This window comes from Lepisma saccharinum, chromosome 6 (assembly GCF_977018435.1).
Source record: "Lepisma saccharinum chromosome 6, izLepSacc3.1, whole genome shotgun sequence".
Lineage (NCBI taxonomy): Eukaryota > Metazoa > Arthropoda > Insecta > Zygentoma > Lepismatidae > Lepisma > Lepisma saccharinum.
In genome coordinates this window covers 72,646,832-72,669,154 of record NC_139234.1, presented here as the reverse complement: position 1 = coordinate 72,669,154, position 22,323 = coordinate 72,646,832, and the positions used below count along the sequence as shown (strand labels likewise).

At 40.0% G+C, this 22,323-nt stretch overlaps 1 protein-coding gene across 1 annotated transcript in view; it reads left to right on the top strand.

Moving 5' to 3' along the window:
• Positions 1–22,323, top strand: part of LOC145988878 (uncharacterized) — a 165,798-nt gene that overhangs the window by 24,366 nt on the left and 119,109 nt on the right. Inside the window, exons 2-3 of the mRNA XM_083124148.1 lie at positions 1,337–1,524; positions 2,062–2,199. Of these exons, the coding sequence (XP_082980274.1) occupies positions 1,337–1,524; positions 2,062–2,199 (326 nt within the window). The remainder of the gene's footprint in view (positions 1–1,336; positions 1,525–2,061; positions 2,200–22,323) is intronic.

The window sequence follows — 22,323 nt, the reverse complement described above, 5'->3', positions numbered from 1 at the left end:
AGTAGTAGTCCGAAGGAGCAACGTCTGGTGAGTACGGCGGGTGGGGTAAAACTTCCCATCCGACATTTTCTAAATAGGTTTTGACCGGTTTTGCAACATGTGGGCGAGCGTTATCATGTTGAAAAATAAGTTTATCATGTCTGTTCTCCCATTCTGGTCGTTTCCTGGCCAGAGATTGCTTCAAACTCATTAATTGTCGTCGATAACGTTCTCCATTAATAGTTTCATCCGGTTGCAGCAGCTCAGAGTACACCACACCTTTCATATCCCACCATATGCACAGCATAACTTTTGCACAGTGAATATCTCGTTTCGGTTGTGATGGACCTGGTTCACCTGGCTTCACCCAGGCCTTATTTCGTTTCGGGTTCTCGTAATGGATCCACTTCTCATCGCCAGTAACAATGCGATGCAAAAACCCCTTTCTTTTCTGTCTTTGAAGCAGCAATTCACAAATGGTTTTTCGTCTTTCAACGTCTCTGTCTTTCAATTCATGTGGAACCCAATGTGACATCTTTTGAATCATTCCCATGCCTTTGAGGCATTTGGAAACTGTTGTTTGATCAACGCCTAATGCTTCTGCAAGTTCTTCCTGCGTTTGACACGAATCCTGATCGAGCAATGCTCTCAATTGTTCGTCTTCAAATTTTTTTGGCTGTCCAGGTCGCTCTTGGTCTTCCAGGCCAAAATCACCACTTCTAAACCGTGCAAACCACTTCTGACACGTTCGCTCAGCTAGCGAATGGTCACCATACACTTCCACCAAAATACGATGACTTTCGGTAGCACTTTTCTGCATGTTAAAGTAATGAAGCAGAACACCCTGCAAAAACACTTTATCTGGCATGAACTGCACCATGTTCAGTTGACTACAAAATGCTGTTGTGTATGCATCAATCAACTGCCCTATACTATGAAAGATGCGCGCTGACAGGAGTTTTCAACGCATGTGTGGATACACAGAACTGTGAGACGATACGCTCGTTACGCCATCTCTTGTCCAGCCGCACAAATTAATTCCTAGACCAAATAGTAATGTGTTGATATGCATGGTTGAGTGGTAGAAAAGACCATGCATGGCATTAACTCAATCATTTAGAATATTATATTAATAATAGTAAACAAAAGGAGGGCAATTACTAAATAATAAATTTAGAGGAGAAAAGTTGTTGAAATATGTAAATGTCAGTGATAGCATTTAAATTTGTAAGGAAATGTTTTAACATGCATGGAATTTCTTTTTAATTTCTGTTTTATCAGCAATTAATACTAGCAACTTTTCTCAAGGGAAGTTTTTAATTGTGTGTAACCTAAAATGTTTGTGGATCATTTGTAGGAAATGGTGCTCTGAGATTTGCAGCATGTCAAGATGGAGCATTTTCTCTCGACAAAGATGTTCTTCAAAAAATTCTACTAAATCATGAGCTTGGCAATATTAAAGTTTATGCAATATCAGTTGTTGGACCTTTGAGAACTGGAAAATCATTTTTGATGAGCCTTTTTGTTAGATATCTCCAGAGAAGGGTGAGTTAATTCTCTGCTTGAGCATGTATGGATTTTTTTCATAACTTTTACTCTCTTTAACTATAGTAATGCATAATTAAAATTATTGTTATAATATTCAAATTCATCCGGAACTATAGAATTTCATAATTCAAATGTAAGACTTACTCCTATGTGAAAAATTGAGGATCATACAGAGGGTCCCCAAAAGTGTATACACATTTTTATAGATTCTGATCTATGGAATTTTATCAAAGTTGAATAGAATTACCATAGTATGATGTTCTCTCAAGTGATGTTCAAATCACATGGTGATTCTAGCGTCCATGTAAAGAACAAGACAGTCAAACAAAATGGCAGAAAAACGATTATTGTTTTAGGAGCACAAGATCAGTTTATATAATTTGTTACTATGATTTGTTTGTGTGACTGTGTGATTAGGCTGTTCTGCCACTGGCTGAAAGATTGATTTGAACCTTGCTTTTCAGACAACTGCATGTATTTTATTGTATGTCGTACGTACACTTCTACTCTTTTGATGTTTTATTTCCATTTCAGGCCACAGGCCAGAATGCGTTTGAAGACAGAACCGAGGCTCTCTCTGGTTTTGAATGGAAAGACGGATCAGTGGGAGTAACAAAGGGAATGTGGATGTGGCCAGAGGTTTTCCTTCTAGACACTGGCTCTGGAGAGAAGGTATTTTAATTCATAATAAACTCTCAGGTGATCCAAGTAACCCATTTGTCTACAAATTTTTACCACTGACAGTTTCCCTGGACTCAAGATTTAAACAACCTCTGTTAAGCACTTGCTGTGGTATTTCACACAACACTCAATAGAAAAAATAGACTGACATCCAGTTTTCATTTCTTGAGAAAAATATCAAGTATGCATCATGGACAAATACATGATGTTTGTGGGATCAGTGAGTTCAGGGAGGGCAGGGAGGCCAACTTGGCCCCCGCTCATCATCAAGGGGGCAATATACACTGCTCAAAAGAATTAGAGGATAATGCGATATTGACGGAATTTGCCACGAACATGCACAAATCGTTACTCTGTGATGATAACGTATGTATCGTAGTGTTATGTAATCACAAAAGTCGGTTGAAAAGAATATGCACCAGAGGGCTACCGACGTTTCACATCACATGACCTGAGCGTAGAGTGGAATAGGCAAAAGTACTGCCCTCTCTGTGTCATCCTGTTCACTTGGAACAAGGCAGTGCTGCTGTAGGGTGATTACGTGATGCCTCCGCAACGCGAAGTACGCGAGTCCACTGCTTGGAGAGCAATTGGACGACTGGAAACTGGTCAAACACAGCAAGTTGTGGCAGCGCGTGTGGAATGTCGCATACCAGAACGGTACGAAGGCGACATGGGCAGGGTCGGTCAACATCAACAACCCCACAAGATGACCGGTATTTGGCATTACTATCCCATCAGAACCGCAGAATGAATGCTACCGAACTGCAACGTGAGTTCACCGTGGCTACGGGAAGACGCGTGTCGAAGCAGACAATATGGAATTGCCTTCATCAGGTAGGCCTGTACGCCTGTTGACCGATGGTGTGCATGCCCCTCACTGCAGAAGATTATCGTGCGTGGAACCATGAACAATGGCGATCGGTTTTGTTCAGTGACGAGTCTCGGTTCAGCATGTACCCCGATAATTGACGACTGGTTGTGTGGCAAGAAAAAGGAACTCGCAACAATCCGCAATTTGTGCAAGAACGACATGCGTTTGGTGGTGGTGGAGTTCTCGTGTGGGCCGGCATCAGTATCGGTGGTCGTACAGACCTCTACAGTGTCTGGAATGGATCGCTGACAGCAGTGCGATACCGTGATGAGATCTTGGGACCCATAGTTGTACCTTACGCTGCAGCGGTAGGGGACATATTCCTTTTTATGGACGATAATGCTTGACCTCATCGGGTACAGCTGGTGGGCACCATGCTTGACGAGAAAGGTATCGAGTGGATAGACTGGCCAGCGTGTTCGCCTGACCTGAATTCTATTGAGCATGCGTGGGACGCACTAGGGCGACGTATTTTCAAGTCTGCAAACACCTCCCCGGACTCCTCAGGAGCTTGAACAGGTCCTCATCGAGGAGTGGCACAGAATCCCCCAAGACCTGTTGGATAAGCTGATTCTCTCTATGCCACAGCGATGCGCAACAGTTTTAGCGGTTGCTGGACACCACACACCATATTAGAGGTCCATTTCCATGCGGCGGCATTGCTCTTTCAGAGTCCATCGTTGGTGAGTCCCATGTAACATGTTGCTGTTGACCACTAATTTTGCCTTCATGTTCCACAAGTGGCCTTTCCCTTGCCTGTTTGGCATGTGTTAGCCTCCCATTGACTGGCATTCTTGGTTTTCATACCTATCTATCGTCTGGCTGTCCATGCAAAGTCTAAACTCACATTATCCCCTAATTCTTTTGAGCAGTGTAGTATTTTTGCCCCCCCCCCCCCCCCTTCCCATGGTTGCATGCTTAAAATGAGGCTAAATTCTTTCCAACTTATTTCTGGTTTTGAAAAAAAATGGAAAGAATATTTTTGCGCTAGTTTTAAGAACGTAGCCTCAAGTTTTTGCTACCAGCAAGAAGTACATGACACAAAGATTCAGATGCAGATCAGAATCACAGCCAAATCTCTGCAAATCAAGTGTAATGTGGAATTATCCCTGTACGAATTCGCTGCTTCCGGTTCCAGTTTTCCTTTAGACCTACCAGCAGTGGCGGATTAACCTTCCTCGTTGCCCTTAGGCACAAACTTAATGTGCACCCTTCTCAAAAGAAAAGTAGTAACTTATTTGCAGTATTTTTACAGGCTAATATAAAAATTAGTGAACATACTGAAATAAAAAACAAAGGATAAAAATCAATAACAAACAATTCATTTTCTGCATGTGCTATACCTAAAATTATGTAATGTATTGAGAAATTAAATTCACCACTCACCAGTCATAAATGAAGCCGCTTCCGCCTCACTTTGGTTGCTGTAAACTCAGGTATAAGTTCTTCAAAGTTGATGTGTCCATCAGTCAAGATGTCTGCTTCGATGTGGAGAATAGATAACTCGTTCAGTCTTTTATTATACATGGTTGAATGGAGATAAGTCTTCAGTCTTTTTAGGGCTGAAAACGAACGTTCAGCTGAACAGTTTGTTACAGCAGTACACAAAAATATTCTTAATGCAATGTCCACATTTGGAAACACAGACTGCAGCTTTTCTTTCCATATAAAGGCTAACATTTCCGCTGGCGAGTCACAGATTCATCTGGTCTTCAGAAGCCCCGCAAAATGCACACATTCGTTTGGAAAGGTTGATTCCAGATCAGTTTCATATGCAGCCTGAAGGTTAGCTGCGCGTTCAGAAATGACACAAAGAAGAACTTTGCAGAAACTTACTGAAAATCAGGAAGTTGTCAGACATTAATTATAGCTTTCTTTTGTTCTAATTAATTCAGCATGCAATTTAACAAGAATAGGAAGAAACACCTCAACTTTAAATTTCTCTCTTCCTGTTAGAACAACCTCATTGTCTCTTACTTCATCGGGTTGAATGTTACGTTTTCTAAAACTTTTATAACTACACTCGTGATCCATATCAGTTCCTTTTGCCTAAAGAACGTGTCCACTGTACCAAGCTTTTTCTGTAAGGTTGCTTCTCTTTTTACGCTTTTCATTTGCAAGTTTACGATAAGTCGCCCCACTTAACTTTGTTTGCTTCATGCTGCCTGCTGCATAAAAAAAACCAAAAAAAAACCCACCAAATCGCAAACGCACTAGCAACAAACTGAATGCACCAGCCAGAGAATACAGTAAGACAAAAACTAGTTGCGGTCCACGCGAAAGCTGCACTCACTCACTCACTCACTCACTCACTCACTTATCAGCAGTGTTTATTTTTTTTGAAGACTGGCATTGTTACATATGCGAGTTTCAAACAATCAGTCTTCTTTCCTGCCTGGCCATTAACAAACGCTTAGTGGAAGATCGAGGGGTATGTATTTACAAAAACAAATCAACAAAGGCTGGCCGGCTTGCATTGCCATTGTAAGCGATAAAAGCCACAGCACGGGTTAAAAACAAATTGATTGGTGCCTGAAGGAGGCAGAGCAGACGAAACATTTCTTGATAACACATAAATCCGATACATCAAGGTTTCTTTCGTATGAAGCGAAAGTGTTGCAAACCGTTGATTTGAAACATTGGTCTAAATTGTCACTGTGTACGTAGGACACTTTTTATTATTCTTGATATTGTGGAAAAAAGATTTGCGACCCCTAGGCATGTGCCTAGTGGGCCTATTTGGTAATCCGCCGCTGCCTACAAGGCTTTGTACGTAAAGGTGCAATCGGTGTGAAACGATAAACCCAGTGCACCTTGGTGCAAAAGCAGTGAGGGAGGAGGGGGCAGAGGAGAGCTTAATTTTAAATCTTCTTTCCATCTACAACTACATGGCAAGGGCTCCGAACAACAGGAGCAGATGGAGTGTGAGCCTCTTATGCCAAAAATTCAAGGTGAAAAAAATTCGAGACGAATGTGAGATGAACTTTTATCAATAGGGATAAGATGAGACCAGATCCTCCAAGACTTGTCGAAGCGAGACCAAAAATGAGACAGGCCTTTGTAAATTTCAGTATCCTCGCAAATTTCAGTGCCTATGCCCCTTAGGTACAGACCTAACAGTATGTAGTATGTAAAATGTCACAGTATTTTCTATTATTCAATGTAGCTGTGCACATTATTTTTCAATATCGGAGACATTTGAATAAGCCCCCCCCCCCCCCCCATGGGAACGAGATCAACACACACACATACACAAGATCATCAGGTGAAAGTGGTCGCCCCACACCCTTCCCCTATCTGCTCTTGCAGCAATTTTGGCAATAACTTCTCTTGAAATTACTTATCTTTCAGCACCCGGTGCCACAGTTGTAGTCAAGGCAGGGTTTCCTGGACATCACTTCTCCGAAAATTTTTGAAAGTTGTCTGGAAATTGCAATCGATGCATTGAGGCTATTTTTAATGCATTCTAGTATGTCTCTTAAAAGCTTATAATGTTGCATTTCATTCCCTGAGCATATAGCACATGCCATGTAAGCACATTTAGGGGACCCCCACATTCTCAATCTCTGCCATTTTGGAGGTGATGTGATCAGCACCGTGCTCTGGTTGGCTTTACCCTTCAGGCTTATGCCTAGGTTGGGTGAGCCCTGGAGCCACTTTATGCATGGACAAGGTTGGAAAATTTCTGACCTTAGATCACCCACCCCGGGAATTGAATCTGGGTCTCCAGACTAGACCACCGCGGTGCAGGAAAGTTGGCATTTAATTCCAACTGTACAAATTATTTTTCAAAATATGAGAAAGATAAAATAAGGCTCTCGGCAGAAGATGCTCACACGACTTCTCCTCAAGGGCTTCAGAGGGAAGGGTTTAGTAGCACATGTAGCAATGGCAAAGTGAATATCCCAATCTTTCTTTTTTATTTATTTATTTTTTATTTTAATCGAGTTCAGTTTCTTGACATAAACCAACATTCCAAGCTGAGGCAAGAGACGACATAGGTCGGGAATCAAAGAGAATAGGATTTTTTTTTCTTCAGGAAGGTGCATTCACTTTGCCAACACAGTAGCCAACGAGTTGTTCAGGAACACTACATTTTCGGATCAAGATTCATTTGCAGATCCTGACCGCTACTTCAGTCTTTGTGTAAATAATCTCTTGGTAGGAACGCACGCAGTTAAAAAGGTCATTAGCCGTGCAAAAAAGAGTACCTGCCTCAGTAGTACATAGCATATTTTTGGAAATTCCAGTTTCTTCTCCCCTTCCCTTTTGGTCAGGTGGTGCACTTATTGTCGATAGTAGAATAGCTGCATTTTGAATGGCCGAAAATATAGGAAAACTCACGTCGGAAGATCACTGCACAGAGGTCAGTCGCCTGATATAGAAGCGATAGACTGGCAAGTTGTACTTCTTTCCTTTCATTTTATTGACTAATTTATGTTTTCTGTGTTGAAGGATAGATAAGGTTGAGATGAAGTACCATCTCAATATATCATCTCTTCTTCGTGGTCTTGGTTTTTGGTGCTGCAAACTTATACGTGTGTATTTTGTTGTTTATGTTCCAACATACAGAGAAATGATAATGAGAAATCGATAATTCGGGTATGAAAACATATTGTCGTTCGGTTTCTTTACATCAGACAACATTGCAAGCACTTGTGGTGGAGCAACCACCTTCTCTCATGGGAAGGGAAGAGCGGATGCCCCCCCCTTTTTTTTTTAGTTCTCACCTGCTAGGTTCATTTAAGCTTTACTGTTAGTTTTTTTTAGACATTGTGTCTAAACGTGGCTGACCGATCACTTAATTTTAGACGTCAAAAAGAAGTATCATAATTTATTCTTATGTTCACGGGTCATTTATTTTTACTTCGAAAGGGGTGATCTTTTGTTTTAGATGTTGAGGAAACAGGTTCTCCTTTTCTAACATCTCAGTTGAGGGGAGAGGGGGCAATTGCACCCTCCGCCTTTCATATGATTCTCATGAAAAATTTCTCTCAAATCTGAAACATCTCACCGAAGAGTTATTGATTTGTGAAGTTGAGAGGTGTGAAAAACACCACATTCTGGTGTAATTTATTTTTTCACACTAAGCAATGTGTTTGATAGCTAATATGTTGTTAATATTTTATATTCTTTTGTGGAAGTGTTGTAAATATATGTCCTGTAAAAGCAAAATGTTTTTGGGAATAGTGCACACTACTACAAGAGATAGTTGAAAATATGTGGAGTTGATTTCATTTTTTTAGATCATTATCATGGCACCTTCAAGACGACAACGGATTCTTGAGTGCATGTATTTTCATCAAATTACACGTATAGTATTAAAAACTATATGCTCAGCATTTCCATATGTGAAGAAACACCACAGTGTTAATCCTGTAACCGTTTGTTCTGAAAATCTAATCCATAATCCAGCTTCTTTGAGCCCTGGGTATAATGTTGAATTCAAATCAAATTTTTCTCACTTTCTTTTTTTTCTAACAGTACCATATGCAATATTTCCCTATGTTTATCGATTTTCTTTAATAGCACAGAAAATTTCATTGGAACTCCTATTTTTATCTAAATGACTTAATTTTTTGGCAGTAGAGGTCTTCACACACTTTTGATTAAAAGAATTGTATACTGATTCGTTGATTTAGTTTATTTTACTTTCACTTTTCTGCCACTTTTGGCTAATCGCGAACATGAGAATGAGTGATGGAATGATGAAATTGATGAAAGGACATCCACAAATAATGCCTATGCCCAAGCCAGAATTCAAACCCATGACCCATGGCTATGTAGCATGCTGTGATAACCACTACACGACGGAGGTCTGCATGACGAAAAGAAGTAAGATAAGAAGTAAGATGTCTTAGGGACCGAGGAAATTTCTTCCTCTACAGAATACTCCTGCCCATGAAAATATATGATGAACATGGAAACTTTCTTGACAGTTATAGTACCTGCGGAAGGAGAGATTTATTTATCCTCCCCTCATCTGCCCCATTTAGATTAAAGTAAGAATTAGGGATGGAACCGATTAATCGGTACTCTATCGGTATCGGCCGATATAGGCATATCGGTTTATCGGTAAAATTACCGATTATTTTACCGATCTGATATATCGATAAATGTTTGATAATTTAGTGCAAAATTCTGCCATTTTGTTGTAATTTTTATGGATAATCTCCATGCCCTACTTTCTAAAAAAGTAAGTGTCTAAATATGCAACTTCTCTTGCACTGCAGTCACCTTGAAACACACATTTATTAAGGAGGTCAATGAACCTTTCAGGTTCTTCAAGGACCGTTTCTAATTTTGTATCGGATCGGTAGAATATCAGTTATCGGTATCGATAAATTTTATATCGGTACTTTATCGGTATCGGCCAAAATTTCATATCGGCCCATCCCTAGTAAGAATAAACGACATTAAATAAATCAACAGAACATCGAATGGTTGGTTAATATATTTATTGGAATTGTCAGAAACACAATATAATATGCATTAATAATTAATTATATATATATATATATATATATATATATATATATATATATATATATATATATAATGTTTACATACATAAATATGTATATATAATTATGTAATAATGTAATTATGTACATATGCATATATGTACTTTTATATTCTTGTACCATATATATATATATATAAAACACAAATAGGATCAGAAAAGGTGCCAGAAGGGCGGATAAATACAAATGATGAAGGAGACAGTAAATACTTGCCACACGAAGATAAATAATTCTATATTTCGCGATCTGAGTCGCATTTTCAAGGTAGAAGGAAGAAAGATCAGCGTCACATGGAGTAGAGGCACAGAATACTGACCGTAGCATCTCTACGATCAGTGTTGCCAGAAACAGTTGATAGATAACGAAAAGTACTTTAACCAGTGTTTACTGTAAGGTGGGTGGGTAGTTTCGGGGAGGAGAGGAAATGGTTACTGGTTGGCTAGGTAGAGTCCAGGGGGTATAGTGGCATGCATGCCTGCTATATAGATCCTTTCCCATTGCCTGGGGAAATATGTGTCAGAGTGGGGGGGTGGGGGTAAAAGATGGATGATGGCAACACGGAAGCAGTTATTGAAGGTGGTGTTATGGCTCTTGGTGTGGATGGCAACAGTGAAGTCAGAGTTTTGGGTGGAGGAACGGTGATTATTGATCCTTAGGTTCAAGGAGGTGGAGGTTTCGCCTAAGTAGAAGTTGCCACAGATTTGGCAGATGAGGGTGTAAATTAGGTTGGATGAGTGGCAGGTGCCCTTAGGGTGAAGGGTAAACTCACCTGCTGCTGTGGGGATCAGGAGGGTGGGGGAGGTGATAAGTATGGGGCAGGTCTTGCATCTGGGGTTGTTGCACCTGTGAGCTGGAGGGAGTGGTGTGGAAGAGGTAGGAGTGTTTCGAACCAAGATGTTTTGGAGGTTGCTCGACGGAAGACGACCCTTGGTTTATCCTGAAAGATGTCCCTGGTTACAGCACCTAGAATAACGTAGTGTGGAAAACGGCATGCTTCTGCGCTCTCTGGCTGGTTCCACTTGAAAATGATCCGCTAGAGGCGCTGGTGTTGACACCGGTGCTTGGTGTTCGACTGCTTATAATGGAAGTAAATGGAGTTTTCGCTGCAACGTCTGATTCTTTTACATGAAGCATTTCTATGAACGTGATAATTGCTATGATATTTGGTACAGTGGTCGCGAAGATATTAACGAACATTCTAGACAGTCGACCACGTCCTGTTATCGTCATACTTTCGTTAATAATACGGGAGAAAAAATACGCGTGGAATGCTCTTGGCAACTAAATTTTTGTGTATGAATTAGGTTCATTATTATTATCATCATCATCATCATTTCTTTTAAAGATATACACACTGAAGCATTTGTATTTTTGATATTTACTGTCTCTTTTCTTCCGCTTTAAACTAATCGCGGCGATGATGATAATGATGATTGCATGAAACGACAAGGGGAACCCCACAAAACTTTCTTAGTGCCATCGACATGAGTGTAAGGCAACTTTCAAACCAATGGGACAAGCGACACGGGATGTTCACACTGTCACACTAGTGACACACACTTCCAGACTGTAAAATAGCATTCATTGCACATGAGGGTCCAAACAGCAAACGACACGTTCATATGGCGTATTCGCGTGCTACTTGTTACTTCGGTTGGAAAGCTCCTTAAAGGAAGGGTGCTGAGACCGAAGCGACGTGCTACAGGGGGAGTTCCCAACTAAGTGACAAGCGACATGGTGCCTTCAGTCTATTAGCAAGCGTTGCTTGCGAACAACAGATAGGTGACACGATAAACCGCACATTACAACAACAGATCTAGGCGACACGATAAGCCACACGTGTCGCTTTGTCGCTTCTGCGTCGCTCAAACTGGGCCATTTCCTCAATAGCTTGCAACATGTTGCCGTGGTTTGTTGTTCGTGCATACGCGATGCAATGAGTGTCTTGCTTTAGTGAGATTGCGCACCAAAGCGACAAGCGGCACGCGACACTTATCGCTTGAGGATTTCACCAACCGAACGCTGGCCTGTGCTTCCCGTCATGCCGCTACGATGTGAAATGTTGCTCTTGATTGGCTCCTTTCCAAGCAACATGTGTCACTTCGGTATGAAAGTTGCCTTGGACCGAATGACCCGTGTCGCTTTGGTGTGAAATCCTCGTATCGTTTGTCGCGTGTCGCTTTGGTGTAAAATCTCCTTAAGGAAACGGTGCAGTCAGAGCTTTTGTCCCTACGGTTCGAAAGGCTGCATTGATTTCCGACTGCTCGCTTTCAAGCGACATTTGTGGTTTGTCGCCTCGGTATGAAATATCTCTCAGGATACTATTTATATTCTAATAACATAGAAAAATAAACTATAATACACAGTCCAAGTCCTGACGTCCGGAATCACATTGCGATGTTTCTTCTTGTGTTACGCATGCTATTTATTTATTAATTTTATTTTACTTTTCTTTCCAAATTAATGCCATTTTGTGACTGCAAATCACTCCACAAATATAACTGTTTCCATCAATTCACTTACCGCCTTTCTAGAGAAACAAATCTACACAATATATTCCAAAAACTAACTAAGCCTCATTACTTTCATAACAAAATTAGCACCTGGGTCGATCGCACTGCCATCTACTTGTCATCGTCTCGGGGAACCAGTTTCTTGGGTCGTTTTCCACACTACGTTATTCAAGGCGCTGTACCCTGGTGTCAGGATCACTGTACAGGATGGGGAGGAGAAGGTGGAGGGTATGTCTGATTTTCATAATGTTGGAGTGGTATTGGGTGATCAGAGTTGAGGGGTTGTTTTTGGGTTGTTTGATGCAGTTGTGGGAGGTGGGTGGCACTAGTGATTTGTTTGTTGATGAGGGTGGAAGGGGTAGCCACGGGTGGTTAGGGCTTGGTGCAGGCTTAGGTTGTAGTTTTGGTGGGATGAGGGGGATGAGTTGAGGTGCTGGCCTCTGAGAGCAAGGGAAAATGGGATGTCTTTTTTGGTGTTATAGGGGTGTGAGCTGGAGTAGTGGAGATACTGGAGGTGGTTGGTCGGTTTGATGTTTATGGAAGTTTCCAAGTGGTCTCCCGCAATGTGGATGTCCACATCTAGGAAGGCCTCTTTCTGCAGGCGATGAGAAAGGGCCTATATAGCAGGCATGCATGCCACTATACCCCCCGGACTGAACCTAGCCAACCAGTAACCATTTCCTCTCCTCCCCAAAACTATCCACCCACCTTACAGTAAACACTGGTTAAAGTACTTTTAGTTATCTATCAAATGTTTCTGGCAACACTGATCGTAGAGATGCTATGGTCAGTATTCTGTGCCTCTACTCCATGTGACGCCGATCTTTCTTTCTACCTTGAAAATGCGACTCCGATCGCGAAGTATACAATTATTTATCTTCGTGTGGTAAGTGTTTACTGTCTCCTTCATCATTTGTATATATACAGGGTGATTGGTAATTCAACCTATTCCTGGAAAGGGGTAATACTAGAGCACATTTGCAATAAATTTGACCCTATGCACCGGGGGTCAGAAATCAATGGGTTTCGAGTTATTGCAGTTTGTAGATTTTCGTGAAATATTCCGACTTCTGACAAAAAACTAATAATTGTGAAAAAACTACTACACCCTGGACACATTGCTAACAGCTGACGAATGAGTGACTACTGGGAAAAAAATTCATGCCCAAAATTCCCATACCCACAGAAAGAAACAGTCATTGGTGCACACGTCATGAAGAAATTTGGAAATTATCATTTAAATCGAAGAGGATTACTCAAAAAAATGGTAACACACTTAGCGTAAAAATTACAGAAAAAACTTCCTCGTTTCATACAAATGTTGTCAACTGGCACACGGGTTGGGGGAAAAATCTGAATAAAAAGCAGAGAAGGCACGTTGTAGACCTGTTTGTAAAGTAAAAAGAAGTTGTCGGTTGTGAGAAATAAAGGAACGAAAACGAGTTTACCTGATGTGAGCGTGTAAAAATGACGGAAAAAACTTTTTTCATATGCTCTCCAAAAATATACAAATAAAAATACAAAAAATCTGAATAAAAAGCAGAGAAGGCACGTTGTAGACCTCTTTGTAAAGTGAAAAGAAGTTGTCTGTTGTGAGAAATAAAGGTACGAAAATGAGTGAAATAATAATGTTATTTACCATTCTCATGATTCAAGGTTGTCAGAAATAACTGTTACGAAAACTACAAATCCTGTTCAAATTGCCTCCCTCGGTTACATATGCAAGCACGCAGCCTGCGGCATACTTCAGACACAGTCCCTCGCGTTGACACACTGTCTCTTATGTCTCAATTCTCTCTCTCAACTCTTCTTGGGAATCCACTGGTGTACTGTAGACTAACTCTTTCATGTGACCCCAAATGCAAAAGTCGCATTGTGTAAAATCCGGACTCCTCGCTGGCCAGGGTTTCGGGCTGCCTCGACCAATCCATTGCATGGGATAATTGTCGTCCAGCCACTGTTGCACACCCAGGAAATAGTGGGCTGGGCAGCCATCATGTTGGTAAATCATACGCCATCTTGTGGCGAGCGGCACATCCTCCAGCAGCGTCTTCAATTCTTCCCTTAGGAAGTTTTTGTAGGTAATCCCGTTTAGTTTTTGTGGCAGAAGGAATGGCCCGATCACATGATTGTGGATGATTCCCATCCACACATTTAGTGAGAATTTTCTTTAGATTTTCTTGGGTTATGACCCTTAGGAGCCCAAAAATGCACATTATGAAAATTCGTAATACCATCGCCGTCGAATTTCGATTCTTCCATCCACAGAATTCTTGTCAGGTGATGGGGGTCTTCAGTATCCTCAATAGCATGCGACTTTTACATTTTGGGTCACATGAAAGAGTTAGTCTACAGTACACCAGTGGATTCCCAAGAAGAGTTGAGAGAGAGAATTGAGACATAAGAGACAGTTTGTCAACGCGAGTGACTGTGTCTGAAGTATGCCGCAGGCTGCGTGCTTGCATATGTAACCGAGGGAGGCAATTTGAACAGGATTTGTAGTTTTCGTAACAGTTAATTCTGACAACCTTGAATCATGAGAATGGTAAATAACATTATTATTTCACTCATTTTCGTACCTTTATTTCTCACAACCGACAACTTCTTTTCACTTTACAAAGAGGTCTACAACATGCCTTCTTTGCTTTTTATTCAGATTTTTCCCCCAACCCGTGTGCCAGTTGACAACATTTGTATTTTTTGGAGAGCTTATGAAACGAGGAAGTTTTTTCCGTAATTTTTACGCTGTGTGTTACCAATTTTTTGAGTAAACCTCTTCGATTTAAACGATAATTTCCAAATTTCTTCATGACGTGTGCACCAATGACTGTTTCTTTCTGTGGGTATGGGAATTTTGGGCATGAATTTCTTCCCCAGTAGTCACTCATTCGTCAGCTGTTAGCAACGTGTCCATTAAGTGTCCAGGGTGTAGTAGTTTTTTCACAATTATTAGTTTTTTGTCGCAAGTCGGAATATTTCACGAAAATCTATAAACTGCAATAACTCGAAACCCATTGATTTCCGACCCCCGGTGCATAGGGTCAAATTTATTGCTAATGTGCTCTAGTATTACCCCTTTCCAGGAATAGGTCGAATTACCAATCACCCTGTATATATATATATATATATAAAGGAGGGAAAGAGATTGTAAAAATCGGTTCTTTGTTTGGAAAACCTCCCCCCCCCCCCCCCCTCTGTCTCAAATAAGATCTGACGTCCCTGACCGAGGTTAAGAATTACTCCACATTTCTCGCACTACATCTCAATTTTTTTTACCTTCTTGTTAGACACAAGATATCTCTTTGCTGTGTTTCTCTGCATCCTGAGAGAGGTTTCAGACCAAAGTGACAAGCTGCAAATGATATGCAATGTGGTCCCTTCAAGTCTTCATTCATTTTGCATGCATGACCAACAGACTGAGATAACATTATGCACACTATCAAGAAATTGGCCCAATTTGAGTGACAATGCAGTATATCATGTGAAGGCTTTTTCCTCCCCAAGTTATTTGTCGCTTGATGCTTTGGTCTGAAAGCTCTCTAAGGGCGTCGAGTGTGCAGAAGGTTTTCTTCTGGTGTTGCAGTGAAGAAACACTAGCATGAAGCAAAGTGTCATGCATAGTTTGTATGAAAAACACTCCCAGGGAAAGAAATCAAAGAAGACTAGAATGAAGTGAAGTATTTGCACAATCCAGGGATGCTGCCTCAGTCACCAAACATGTTGAATGATGGACTTACGATTGTGTCACTGATGGTCCAAGGTTCATGTGTCACTTAGGGTCCAAGGTTCAAGTCCTTACTATCTCTATGTTTTTCATCCATAAAGAAAAACTGACTTCACCAATAGTTCTGAAAATTGCAACTTCATTCCAATCTAAATTTCACTGACATTCCAAACTTTAATCAGCTGAATAAAGGCCATGTTTGCTCCCCTGATCCTTGTTCTAACACCTTCCTCTGTTCAACCTTTATTGTCACTATTCTTCCCAAGTACATGAACTCTTTGACCTCTTCTATATATTTTTTGTTCAATCCAAAATTTTCCATCTTTTTAAATTTTTTTCTTTATGATTTCATTTTCATGCACTTCTAGTACATCCTTAGTCCAACTCTTTTTTTTCTATGTCCAGATCTCTTAGTTTCTTTTCCATATTTTGGTATGTATAACATAATAAACAAATGTCATATGCAAAGTTCAAATCTTCTAGCTGTTTTGCGAGACCCCAATTTATGCCTCTCAAGTTTCCTTCTGTTATCCATTTCGTTACTTCATCACTTACCAATAAAAATCTTTTTGGTAACAAAAACAAAATACATCCTTGCCTTATTCTGTGCTCCAATATTTCTTCATCTGTTAAGCTAATTTTCCCTGTTTGTAAGAACTACTCCCTCCTTACTTCTCACTGGACGATAGTTTTCTTTTGAGACAGGATATTTGATATTTGATGTACTTTTCCTGCTTAAAGCTTTGTGTCCATTCTGATTTCGGCTTCTATAATCAGGAGATAAGCAAGAGAATTTATGTATATTTTTGTGTGCAAAAAAGTGTACCTCCAATAACCATCTCATTTAAGGCACAGCAGTCTACAAATAGTTCCCTATTTTCTGTCAACTAGGCACAATCTGTTCTCAGGGCCAATTTTTGCTTTAGATCACCCACAATTATGGCATCATCTTTCTTATGACATTAAAAACTTCTTACATCAAGTGCCAGCAAGAACCATACAAAACAAATAAACAGCAAAATAAAAAATACTTTAAAAGTCTGTCTGAGCTTTTGATTCAATCCTGGAGTCATTGTCACAGCTGGTCAAGAGGCCATGAGGAATAAGCGACCAAATTTCTGATATTCTATCTGCCAGAAGATGGTGTTGCAGTCATAAATTATTGGTAAGTACTGGCTTGTTCGAGCTGATGTCCATAGATTTTTTTTTTTTAAAGTTTAATTGTCCTGTACCATGATGAACAGATTCCCACAGAAGTTGTCATTTAAATTGAGATAAACGCCCCTTTCTATTTTTCTTTTGGTGTGCCAAAAAGGAATCACAATCTTGTGGTGATTGGTTGTTGGTTTCACTCCAGATCTACCCTAAGTAGTCTGAGAATCTGTCCTTGATAGGTCTCTTGCAGTGGCCTATATATTTCCTGTTGCATTCACATTTAATACTGTAGATACCATAGTTCGTTCATTAGAGGATCTTTATAATAAGTTTCAAAACTCAATAAGCTTTGTCCTGTAGTGGATAGGCCTGGTTCATATGGTATACTTATCTATTGTCAACAATCCTCTTCATCATGATGGCAGTTGGAATTTTTGCTTCCTGCTTTTTCTTTGTGTAACTTTTTGTAGATTGTGGTCTGTGATGTTGGGATTGTAACCATTGAGGATGGCATTTTGCCGTAATGTAGACAATTCTTCTTGTAACACTTTGTTGTTGGAACTTAAGTGCAAGGCTCTTTTGAGAAAGTTGTTCCAAATGTTATGTTTTTGTCCAGGTGGGTGGTTGGAATTTTTATGTGTGAATCTGAATCCTGAAGAGGGTTTGCAGTAAATTTTAGTAGGATGGATCAGTTCACTTTAACCCACTATGAAACATAGGTTCTGTGTAACAATAGAAATGCCTTTGTCTTTTAATTTTTGTTGTGATAACAGCAGAGAGAAAATCAAGACAGCAGATCTGGCCAGGCTCTAGCCTGACCTTCTTCTTTTTTTTGCAGGGTAGGGAGAGGAATAATAATAGTAATCCTACAACATGCTAGAACCATTCTTAATCTTGCCAATATTAAGCCTTTTTTGTAATTCAAAGTTCTAAGAGTTTGTGTTGCAGATTTCTTTCTGAAATTAATTTCCTAATTTACTTTTTTCCCCCTCACAGGTGGGCATTGTACTGGTAGATACCCAAGGTGTCTTTGATGAGAAGAGTTCCAAGACTGAAGATGCCCTACTCTTCTCTGTAACAGCCCTCGCTAGCTCTGTTCTTATCTACAATGTACAAAGTGGCATAAATCAAAAGGCACTAGAGCACTTCCTGGTGAGTTCGATAGCTTCAAAATTCTTCTAGTGTGACAGATTTCTTGCTTGCTCTTTACCCCTGATTCGTGGTTCTTACACACATTTTATGCTATGTTTCTGGAGCATGCTGTTCCTTCCTCAGACATTTTGTTTTCAAGCTGGAGAGTATAAAGATTCCCATTATAACAGTGTGTGAATTAAGCTGCTTGCTTTGTAGGATGATGCCCCAATCAGTGTCGTATTTGTGATTTCCTTTCTCAGGGGGGTAGTTTTTTTTTTTTAGTTATGCAAATTTATATGTTACCAGTTAGTAAAATCTACTATTGCCTGGCAGTTCTAAGTACCTAGGACTTTAAATCTTATGATGACATTTAGATGTAATTTAGAAACCAGTATATTTACATTCTAAGAAAACCAAATATTTATTGCTCTTTCAACTCAATGACTGCGTGTGGTGAGAAATGTGATCTACGTACCTCCAACAAATAAGACTGACGAAATCAACTCTTCTTTCCATGACGGTAGACTTTTGTACTTCATTTGGCAATGGACAGAAAACTTCAGATGCGAAGCAGGATACAATCATAAAAGTGCTTGAAGCAGATAAACGTGAACTGCTAAATGCAAAAAAGGAACAAAAAGAAGAAAAGATATGGTCAGAAGTAGTTAAGTGTAGTGTAAACAAAAAAAAAAACAGCAATGAATTTGCGTACCAGCACAAACAGTCAAAATAACACAGTTTCGGACAATTTTGTACATCAAAATCCTTATGCGTTGCTATACAGTGCAGAAACTAACCCCACAACAACAAAGTCTGTCTACATAACCAGGCCGAGCAAAAAAGAAAATGGCATCGAATCAGGTAAACTCCTAAAACAGAACAAATACACACCAAATAAACAGTGCAAAGGTAAGGTTTTAATTTTGGGGGATAGTCATAGTCGTGGCATTGCATCAAAAATGACAGAGAAATGCAATAAGTACGAAGTAACTGGATACACTAAACTGGGTGCCCCAGTGAATGAAGTAGTGAACTCAGCAGCTTCCATATGCAAGAACTACGGAAGCAAAGACTTTGTAATTATAATGGGTGGATCAAATGATATTGCCAAAAATGAAGCAAAATATTTGATACCAGTGCTAAAAAAGTGCTTCGAAACTATACAAAACACAAATGTTATTGTTACAGAAGTCCCACATAGGTATGATCTCATACCAACCGCTTGTGTAAACATGGAAATTGAAAGGGTAAACTCAAAAATCTCGAAAGTGTGCAAATTCTTCCCCACAGTAAAAATGTTGAGTATCAGCAATATTACTACCCATGGTCATCATTTGAATAGAAGGGGCAAAGACGATCTATGCAATAAACTCTGCTTACTGCTGAACAAAACATCCCCACATAACAGCAATGATCCTATAGTCCTCCCTGCACCTCGCTCTACTGGAAAGGAGAAGGAAACCCTAGTGGAAGTGTCAAATAGTGAAAAGGAGCTCAAGAAGATAAAGAAAAAGGATGCAGTTGAAGAAGAACAGGTAATAAATGAATCTACTAAAAGGGTGAGTAAAGAATCATTGTGTAATGTGTTCCACTGTGAAGATAAAGTGAGTGACAATCCACCAGAAAAAAATGAAATAGTGAATACAACTGACGGAGCTCAAAGGCTGTCAAAAAGGGAAAAACGTGTACCACATAAACTTAATGAAGATTTTTTATTGCAGAACCAAGTGACAAGAGTGATAACAAAAAATCAAAAGTTTTGGAAAGATGCTCATGATAAAAAAGAATATACAAAAGAAAACTTTCTAAACGTATTTCATCAAAATGTACAAGGCCTCACCACAGCAAAAATACTTAATTTAGAAATATTTATTCAAAATGAATTATCTAACATTGATGTAATATGTCTAACAGAACACTGGCTGCGGAAAGAAGAAATTAACTACATAAATCTTCCAAATTTCACCCATGCAACCAGTTTCTACAGAGATAAAAAAAAATAGGGGTGGGTCATGCATATTCGTAAAAAACAACATGAAAGTAAAAGGAAGTAAAGAGTTTAATTATCTGAATGAGGAAAAAGGAATTTGAAATTCCACTCTACAGAACACCCGACAGCAATATTAGCAACTTTACTAGGAAACTAGATGTAATATTAGATGCTTATTCCAACAAAAAATTCAAATTCATACTAATAGGAGATTTTAACATTGATTTCCTGAGTTAAAACGTAGTCAACGAGGTAGAAATATTCATGAAAGCTCACAATCTGACAGTAGTGAGAGTACCCACACGAATCACATCAACTTCAAAAACAGCAATTGATCAGGTTTTCTTGAACATTGACTTGAATACAGGGTTAATACAATTAGTACTGGTTTTTCAGATCATGACGCACAATGCATAAAAATTACTACAGAACAAAACATACACCAAAAACACTCACCACGCAAACACATAAATAGTACAAAAAGAGAATATAATGAAGCTAATTTTAATTTCTTTAACTATATGGTATGCCCAAATGAAAAGGAGACTACAGTTATATCTAAAGAATATTATTTGATAGAATATTTGCATTACATAATATGTGAATTACAATTAATATGTAACATGATACCTACACATAACTGCCATTGAAATTGAGGCACTGATCCCAGCACGTAGGAAGGGAGTGGATGGCTTCAGTGTAGAAACTCCTGGGTTGCTTACGGATCCAGTTTTCCATGGTGTTCTGCCTTCCTTGTCACAGGTGAACCGTTGACCTTTCATTGATTGTTTTAAGGTGCTGAAGATATGGGAGTCACATGGGGAAATATCGGGCTGTATGGAGGATGTGTGAGGACTTCCCATTGAAATGTTCTCAGCAGGTCGAGGGTCTTCTTGGCCACATGTGGCCTAGCGTTGTACTGGAACAGCACTATCTCCTTCGAGAGCTTAACTCTGTGCTTGTTTTTGATGGCCTGTTTAAGCCTGAGCAGTACCGCCAGTCGATGTGTAGAGGTCCTTCATCCTGCGATAAATTTGTGAAGCATGCTCGCCTTCTGCGTGAAGAAATTGGATTACAGCTCTCTGCGCTGATCTGGAGGAATCCATAATGCACCCGTCCGCACAAAACAACTCTCACCAACTGAGGAAATAGCAGGCGAAGCCGTTCGCTACACCTGCAAACTTTGACAAACACCAGGCCATCTATCGGCAAACATATTTACCTTCTTCGATTAGATACAACGCTGCTATAGCAAAGGTCTCCTTTTCATTTGGGCATACCTTATATTTAATTAGTAAAGAATCGTGGGATGACCTATATCACCAAACTGAAGTGAATGAAGCATACAAGACATTACTGTCTGCCATTTCATACTCATTCAACTTAGCATTTCCCAAAAAAACTATACAGGGTAAGTCAAAATGATGGACCCGATTTCAGACATTTATTCTGTGAAATATAATAAACAAATGTTATTGTGAGACATGTGCTAAGAAAAGTAAACTGTTAAAGATTTTTTCAAACAAATCACAAGTGTTATATGTGAGCACCTCTTGTAACACGGCACACATCAAGCCGATAGTCTTATCTCCTGCCAAACCTTGTGTAGCATGTTGTGGTCAATATCAGCAATGGCTGCTGTGATGCGGGCATGCAGGTCATCCAATGTTGTTGGAAGTGGTGGTACGTAAACATGATTCTTGACAAAACCCCACATGAAGAAATCACATGGGGTCAAGTTGGAGGAACGAGGTGGCCAATGAAGGAGAGGTCGATTCTCCGGAGATGCAGGCCTATCCAACGTTGTTCCAATGCCCCATTGAGATGGTCCCGAACGCTACCATGGTAATGCGCAGGGGCACCATCCAATTGGAGAATGAAATCTGCACTATCCTCTGCAAGCTGTGGAAGGAGCCATAGTTGCAGCATGTCGAGGAAAACAAGTCCTGTCACAGTACGTTCATGGGAGAAAAAGGGCCCATAAATCTTTTCATGGAAAATGGCACAAAAGGCATTTACTTTGGGAGAATCACGTTCGAGTTCCACAAATTCATTGGGGTTAGCAGTTCCCCAAATCTTTACGTTGTGTCTGATCGCTTTCCCTGAAAGGTGAAAAGTTGCTTCATCACTGTAAATTAACCTCTCAGAGAACCCATCCGTTTCCATTAATGCGAGGAAATCAGCACAGAAGGATGCGCACA